General features: G+C 43.6%; 1 protein-coding gene across 1 annotated transcript; it reads right to left on the bottom strand.

The window, feature by feature from the left end:
• Nucleotides 1–3,890: 3,890 nt before the first annotated feature.
• Nucleotides 3,891–8,402, bottom strand: LOC103714611 (indole-3-acetic acid-amido synthetase GH3.10). The gene is made up of 4 exons (XM_008801919.4): nt 7,772–8,402; nt 7,243–7,344; nt 6,262–7,091; nt 3,891–4,794 (listed from the first exon to the last, which is right to left on the bottom strand). The coding sequence occupies exons 1-4, from the start codon at nt 8,098–8,100 to the stop codon at nt 4,259–4,261; spliced, it is 1,797 nt and encodes a 598-aa protein (XP_008800141.1). The 5' UTR covers nt 8,101–8,402; the 3' UTR covers nt 3,891–4,258.
• Between the last annotated feature and the right edge of the window lie 364 nt (nt 8,403–8,766).

Raw genomic sequence — 8,766 nt, 5'->3', positions numbered from 1 at the left:
CATACACGTATTGTATGGAGAACTTGTCAAAGTTTTTTTTTTTAAAAAAAAATCTCCCTATGCGAGGGGCTGATGGAACGCATCTTTCCGTCGCCACCCTTGAGGGGTTCACCAGCTTCAGAAGAGGGCAATCCAAGCACATGCACATTGTCTCCATTCACTCTTTCACTCTCTAAAGGTGGGATAAAAATTTCGAACCGCCAGGCATGCACGCAAATATGAAAAAAAGTAATGGCCTCTTTAATTGAAAAGATACAGGAGAGAGATTGCCGTCACCCTCCATCTCTGTTATGTTAAATGGTGGTCTTCATGGGCATTATGTAGCACTCGTCGGTACTTCGGAAGAGATAGAGAAAAAAACCGATCAACAGTAAAATAAAAAATATATTTTTAGTTTAATTTATTTTTTTTAAAGAAATAAAAAATAATTTCTATAGAAACAAGATTTTCGTATTTAATGAAAAAAATATATATGGAAGATATGAGAAAATTAAATTCTTATCAATTGAAAATTGGGATATTTTTTTTAAAGTGTCTTAAGCTTTTAGATAGAATATGGTAAGATCTTTTCTTTTATTAAGGAGGACATGACAAATATTTTATATAATTTTTTTGAAAAAGTAAATGCTCACTTAAACATAAATCATTCTGAAATGTGTAATTTTTTAATATCCAGTTAAATATATAAAAGCCACCTTCTACGTATTATATATCTATATATTAGTTTTTTTCAGAAAAAAATATGGCATGAGAAAAATATTTTTCATAAACCAAACATATCTACAATGTTGTGTGGAGATCCTGCCTGGAGACAAATTGTAGTCATTCATGGTCTTTTTTTTTTTTTTTTTTTTTTGCTGGTCATTCAAGGTCTTCTTTCGCAAATGGACATCTCGAGATGGATAGGTTGTTAGTTTGAGCGTGAAAAATGAGACCTCTCCAACTTTCGAGTTTCATTCGGCGACTAAACTTTGTCAATTATATTATATAATACGCTCGAACAAACCGTAAACTCCGCGCATGATACATTCGCCTTGAATCTCCGCATGGTTCTTATTTGTTTATGTGGAATTTCACCATTTTGGTTAAGTGTCTAAGCAATTTTGGTTAGGTCTGGCGGCCACATGCCTGGCAACATGAATGGTTAATTATACTTAACAGGTAAAATTTTTAGTTGGATTTTAACCTTATCCTCCATTTTCATTTTTCTGTTTATTTACCTCAAGAGAAATTTGTAAAATGAACATGGAAAGTGATGTAACGTTGAATACTGCCATTCAAACAGCGGAAGCAATCTCTATGGGCTCATTTGGTTCGCAGAAAAAGAAGGAGAAAAGTGTGGTCAACGGAAAAGTAATGAGATGCCTCTTGTTTGATTGGAGTTTTTAAATGAGAGAGATGAGAAAGTTGTATTTCCATAGGAATATGATTCCCACATTTCATGAAAAAGTCTTTCCCATGAGAAATATGTAAAAGCTACTTCCCATGAGCCAGAAATCACTCTATTTTTATTTTTTTTCAAAAAAGGCTCTTTAACATTAAAGAGGCATTAAAGATCTATTTTTTATTAAGGGTATAATAGGAATTACATATAATTTTTTCAGGAAAGTGGATGGTCAACCAAACATAAGCACTCTGTAAATCTGTCATTTTTCCATGGTCAATCAAACATGCCAAAAGTACTTTTTCAGGCATCCTCTTTCTAGGAATCTGCTTTTCAAAAATCATATTCCTAAGAGAAAAAATGCTTCTTCCGAACCAAACGATCCCTATAGATTTATCTGATTCACGTGGAATAGTGGTTTGCTACCTAGCATCTTAGCAGGACAATCTCTATGGCATTGTTCTTTTCCATTATTAAAGTTTTAGTGTACCTATATTGCTACATATTTGAAACCATAGCCCACCCTAGTGGGAGAAGGGTGCCACACCTAGTGTCACAGCTCAGAACCTTACAAAAAAAAAAAGACTATTTGAAAAGTATTTTTTAAGTTTCTTGGTCCTGTATAAGATCATATATTTCTCTCGTTTAAGCCATGAGCCCATGACGTCTTCATCAGACTAAGAGTTCAAACTTACTTAAATATAATCACAAGAACATGATCAGTTTATGGTCAATCCCAGTGGATCCGTACTGCAGTGTCCCTTAGTTCACATAAGTTATGGACCGGGCTCGCTTTGATATCATTTGTAATAATCCAGGATCTCACCTAAAATGGCTAGTCAAAAAGTATATTTTGAGTTTCTTGGTACAAGTACCCAAGATTTTTCCAACGAATAACTGATATAAGTACCCAAGATTTTTCCAACGAATAACTGATATTGGATTAAATATACGCATGCACGGGTTCTCATACTTAGTGTACCCCAATCTGATCTTTTATGAACCACTTAGGATAAAAATAGATAATTAAACCCTTCATGAACCAACTACTTAGTGTATGACATATATATCATGCCTTGAATCCAAAGCGTAACAGATGCCGCATAGCTGCATGATGATGGCCTTATCCCCTCATTGGGTGGTGGATCAGGAAGAGGGACGCGGTTCGTCTATTTTGATTATTTTTTTTTTGAAATTTTTGGGTTGAAGGTGGGCATTGCCGTCGGGCCCAATGAGGCCTATTCTCATAGTATAAAATCTGATTTGGCGCTCTTTCCGGTCTGCCAGGTGTACGCGAAGCAGTACTCATTTCATCCTTGGGCCCGAGCACCAAATCTCGATAGGGTCAACCGACAGCCTTTGGACACAATCCTCGAGCACACGCATCCCTGCGGTCCCCAGAGTACCTCAACCCAGCCAGGCCTGCCAGAACGCGAAACGCAACGCAAAGGCCATCTGGCCCACCAACATTATTGCCGTTGCAGGGAAGGCGTGCACGGCGTGGAGGGATCCACTCCGTCCTTCCGTCGAAAACCTAAGAGACCCCGAATCGTCGTACGTGTTATGGGTCCCGGCCGGCTTAATGTGGGCTGGTCGCTGGTGGCCCGCCAATAACGGCCGGCGGTGGATCCTGGCCCTCGGATTGGCTGTGGGCTGGCCCTAAAACTGTGGGCACTAACATGGCGAGGTCGTGGGTACGTCAGGGCGGGTGGGCCTCCTTATCCATTGCGGAACAGAGCTCACCCGGTTACTGATTTAACGTGTACAAGTGAAATAGAAACAGATGAAAACAGTTCAACTTTTCCTGCTGTACATCTTTCAAGGTGTCTCGTGAAATATCAAAAGGACTCGGTGTTCTTATATCTGGAGTTCAGGTTTAATGCTTGATTAGAAGTGCTTTTAAGCTTAATAATGGACAGTCGAGTTTATAAGTGGCATCATTGCATCAATAGGATGGTTTTACGCTTCAGTGTTTGCGTTAGTTGCTTGATGTTCAGGATAAAAGATGTCTGACCACTACCAGATTCGACTGATATGCTAGCTCCACATACATGGGGATAGGATGAAGAGAGAGAAGGCAAAGAGGAGGAGAAATGGGTGGTACGACTAGGTTCTGACCACTTGTCCCGCATACATGATCGCATTTATATCAAAACTTATCTTTTCAAATGCACTCGTAAGTCTTTAAAAAAAATCTTGACATTGCACAGTCATGAGGTTCCTCTGATAAAAAAAAAACCAAACCATGTTCTTCTGATGGTACGTGAAAAAGGGTTCCAGACTAGGAGATTGCAGGCCTCTTCTGTGGCAATCCGCTTCTTCCATTCCACACTTCCAACTTCGTTTTAACTAGTGCCCTTTGGATGAGTGTAAATCTGCATCTTCGAATGAGCGTCATAGCTAGTTGTATGTAACTTCTGTTCTTTTCATTAACTCATTTAGAATTGATTCTTCTTCACTAATTTATGTAGAACCGCGAGCAACTAAAATCACAAGTGTCTTCATGGAAGCCAAGCACATCAATTTCATCATTTAAAAAGTTAAGAAAAACAGCAGAATGCAACCGCTTTTGTAGCATTCCATAAATCACGAGCACAAGCAACCCATGCTTCTCTAGCGTAAGTCAAGTATGTGTTCTGAGTGATGCACCCGAAAAGGAAAACAGAACGTACGTGTTATGAGTGCATGGCGATCGACTTGCTACGTACTCTTAGGCTCAGCCGGGTAAGGTTAGCCCTGAGCATTTGAAATTCTGAATAAGCTAGGCCAGTGGCATGACACGATATGCGCTAAGAATTCTAGCAACTAAGCGTGCTAATTATGCTCCTAATGATACATCCTCCGAGATACATAGAAGAGAGAGGACCACCTTACTCACCCATAGGCAGTGCTCCTGAAGCTTTTGACCGTGCACCGGTCCAGGATCTTCAGAAGCACCTGGTTGGTGGTGCACCTGGGGGTCTTGAACTGGCTCATGGTCGCGCCATTGCCAATGTAGTACTCCAGTATCTTCCTAAACGTGCCGCTCTCCAAGATCCGGAGCTCCAATGGGCCGATGGAGCCAGTCTTCCTTGAGACCACATAGCCATGGTCCGCGAAGGCCGCATCCATCTCCCGGCAGCACGCTTCGAGGACGCCGTCCGCGGCCTCGCCCTTGATCTCCCAGTAGATCACGTAGTGGCCTGGATGCGCCGCAAGGTCCGCATGGCTGGTGAAGTCGACCACCTCGGCTCTGGTCTGGCTCAGGAGCCCGGACCCTTTCTCCACCGCTATCTGGAGGTCCCTCTCTGTGCTCTTGTCGATGTTCACGGTCAGTATTAGCTTCCGCCTGCAAATAAAGGTTAACTTGGGGGCTCCTTTGTAAAATCCCGCCACCTCCACCACGTCTCCGAGCCTGTACCTGTAGAGGCCTGAAAGGGGGGTCTCTTTGATGTCAGCGCGCGCCTTGTTTAAGGATAGCATGAATCTTACTACTGGGGAAAAGGATATGATATCCTCTCATTAGCTTCTGAACTGAAGGTAGGTAGGAAATTAAACCTCAGTACAAAGACGGACGGAAGAGAGTAAAATCTAGATAGATGGTGGGTCACCAATTAGGGGTAAAGAGCAAGGATATATACTAAATTGTGTGGATTAGAAGCTACCAAGTGTCTAGGAACTAACGACCCGGGAAGGTGGTCCAGTGGTATGAAACAGCACAAATAATGCAAGAAAACAACTGCTTCATCAAAACTATCATTCTCCCATCTCAATAATACGCCATTTTTCTATTTTGAAGGGTGGGTGACAAGCATAGCTAGCAGCATAGGAAGAGGAGAACCAGAAACCATAAAAGTTGATGGTCGTGGGAAACACGTTGTTTAAGATACTACATTTAGGAGCCTAAGAGTATGAAATCAAGGTCAATTATCTTAATAAACAAAATTTAAATATCTTCTATAATTTATATGACAAAATGTTAAATTACTAAACAAAATTTGGATTCGACAGCTCGACGTTTTTATATTGATCCTCTACTGATGTCAAATTATGACAGAAGAATGCGCAGTAGTCAATACTAGCTAACTGCATGCATTAAATTTATGAGACACTTTCATGGAGAAATAATCTAGTCGAGAACAGGAGTCACGAGAGGGGAGCAGCGCGAGTCTACAACAGAAACAAAAGGGATAACACATGGCATCCGAGGATCACCAAACTAGATGGAACAAGAAATGCCTCGCAAAGATATTGTTGCCGAGGTACGAGCTTGTTCTAGCCCAAAAAATAACATATCCCTTCTCCCCTCTGAAATCTGGGAGGAAAATTTGATCTCGTGCATGTGCCTGTAGTAGAATAGTGCACTGCACATGTAGTAAAATTCTGTAGACAAATCGCAAAAGAGGAAGAAGTCTTATAGTTTGGGGCCGGTGCGTGGGTTAATTTTTGTCTTTCGTACATTCGATCGTATCTAGTTTTATTGAAAGACGTAACTCCTTGTAATAACATTAGAAAAGATTGTGGACAACCATAGTGTGATATGCCTGCTCAACTAATTAAGAAATGAGAAGTCTTGTCAGACGAAAAACTAAGCGATGAGTGGTGGGATTGGAGGTGATAGAAATTTTCCTGCACATGTTACATCGTGAGACCGGGAATTCTTCCTTGGCCATGACACCCCACCTCCTCCCATTTGAAGCCAAACACAACATTTTCGTCTTCGCAAAATCTCGCACACTAAATGCAGGTTAGTGATGTCACGCTTCTTTTCAAACTTTACAAAGTGACTCTACATGCCTAAAAGTTGCACATTTTGAATTAAGGATGTCCTCGTCCTTTTTACTCCTATTTTTTCAGTGCTGTGAGATAGAGGGAGAGAGAGGGAGAGAGAGAGGTACCTGTGAAAGTGGTGAGGGCAATCTCATACTGCTGCCCAACCTTGACTTGGGACAGCGGCAATGGCTCACCCTCCACAAAGTCATCAGTTACCACCAAATTGCTGTTGTCCTGCTTGTTCCGCGTGTAGAGAGGGATGAACTCGAAATAAGAGAAGGTGGGGATTACCGTGAAAGTCACTCTCTCAGGGGGATCATACGGTTCCAAGTTTACCCCAATCCAGCTCTCGGTGGATCCATAATCCGCACAAACCAATGGCAAGTACCCGGCATAGTGCCTCAACTTCTTCAGGTAAGGTTGCATCGACCCGGTCATGATGGAGTAGATGTACTTGGCATTGGGCCACAGCTTGGGTATCAGGCTGCCCCAGTCCGAGCCCTCCAGCTCTCTGCACTTCTTCTCGACCTTGGAAGCCAGAGAAGGGTTGGGGGAGAGGCAGTCCATCACGGCCCTCCTCATCTCCGGCGAGGTGATCCTGGGGCTGAGGGTCCCTCCCCTGAGGTCGCCGCAGAGCTCCTCCCACAGCTCCTCAAAAGACGCGAAGGCCTGGACGATGCTGTAGGCGAAGGTGGACGTGGCGAACTCGACCTGGTCGCAGAAGGCGAGGCCGAGGAGGAGGTGGCAGTAGGTGGACTGCTTGTAGTCTGCCCCCGCGATCACCTCGTAGGGACTGCAGGTGAAGCACTTGGTGCTCTTTTGCTTGGTCTTGAACTCCTCGCTTGCGAAGTAGTGGGTGGTGGCTGTGCCCGCCGCGAGGCCTCCCTTGGTCTTGAACTGCTTGCTGCTGTAGATGAACTCCAAAATCCTTCCTCCAGCCCTTATTGGAAACACCCTATACGTGGAGTTCATACGGGGGGAATAGTAAACAGGGTTTTGTCAGTGTGCTATTCTAAGATATCACAAGTTCAGAAGAAAAAAAAATGCAATCAATATATTCTGTTCTTTTGAAAGAAAGGCAATGGTCTCGTGCTGAAGTTGCATACTTTGATCTGTAGGCAGCTCCCAACCTAAAGATTTGAAGAGTCGACTGAGAGCTGAAGCGCGTGAAGGGCACATACTTGGGCCTCCCATCCGTGGTTCCTGAACTGTTTGTCATGTTTATGTTATGTTACTTATATTAAATTATTACCACGCGAAACCAGACAGGTTTGATAGACAAACAAGAGAAACAATAGAGAAAATAATATAGCTAATATAAGAGAAAGTGAAACCCAGGTCACTGACAACAAATCCAAACTTATATGGGCGAGCAGTTGATTGATTAAAGAGGAGCAGATGGCGAAAAAAAAAAAAAAAGAAAAGAAAGAAAGAAGAGGAGCAGATAGCTGATAATCATTATACCATTATACAAGAAGTCCTCAAGTCCTGTTTCATTCATGTAAAAAAAAAAGAAAAACAGAAAAAATTAAAAAGAGAGTTGGCTTGAAGCAGAGGGAATAAAATACTATTACAAATATAAAAGAGAAGATGGGACATCAGAGAAAAGGAAAGAGAGAGTTGTTGGGTCGTCACCTGAGGGAGAGCGTGGTGACGGGCTCCTGGGTGAGGATTGGAGAGGTATCCCCGTCGGCGATCCTCTGGATGTAGGGCTCGTGGTCGGCGTGGCAGGCGAGAGGAACGGAGGAGATGAAGAGGGACTCCAGCGCGCCTGGTTCAAGGTCTTGAACCCGGAGGTCGCCGCCGAGCCACTTCTGGAGGTACTCGGTGCCGTGGTTGAGCTCGATGATGCGGCGGAGCGTCTGCGTCTGGACCAACCCGGCATTCTCGGCCACCCCTTCGAACCACGATATGATCTCCTGGTCCTCCACCGTGGCCGCGGCCGCAGCCTCCTCGATGATCATGCTGGGCGGATGGTTCGGTACTTAGGTGATATTATTGCTGCTGTTATCGCACCACCACCACCACCACCACCACCACCACCACCACCAAGGGAGAGTATCACGCCCCGCACCTCTGCTTTATCAATGTATATTTATTGTGTCCACGTTTCAGGAAAAACGATAAAAACCCCGGGCCGTCTCGCACGGACGCAAAGCCACGGATTATCTCTTAGAATTCGACGGCGGAAGCCGAAAGCCCCCGTAATGGACCCTCTCTCTGTCTTCCTTCTTTACACTTTATGCATTATGGAGGATGAAATCAATCAAGAATCTCTCTCCTTCTCCAACAAGCGGCAGGAGTGGGCAAGGGGCTCTTATGAGTGCATGGACTCTCTCTCTCTCTCTCCCTCTCCCTCTCTCTCGGGATGGTACGGTCGAAGGAAGACCACACGGTACGGTGGAAGGAAGACCACACGATGGGAGAGAAGGGGAGGGGTCCAATTGTCGAAATCGACAGCCTTTTTCTTCACGACAGCTGGCTTCAATTTCCATGGCCACTCTCCATCTCGCGTTCTGCCCATTAAATTTAGTTTATCTGTCTCTTTCGAAATGAAATACTTTTCTGCAAGATGCGTTCTACGATGTGATGGATGGCTTGGACTTCATCAACTGACAAAAGAATCATTT

The sequence above is a fragment of the Phoenix dactylifera genome, chromosome 11, assembly GCF_009389715.1.
Source record: "Phoenix dactylifera cultivar Barhee BC4 chromosome 11, palm_55x_up_171113_PBpolish2nd_filt_p, whole genome shotgun sequence".
In the NCBI taxonomy this organism is placed as follows: Eukaryota; Viridiplantae; Streptophyta; class Magnoliopsida; order Arecales; family Arecaceae; genus Phoenix; species Phoenix dactylifera.
Note: the sequence above shows the minus strand (reverse complement) of the source record. Positions and strands in the feature narration are given on the sequence as shown.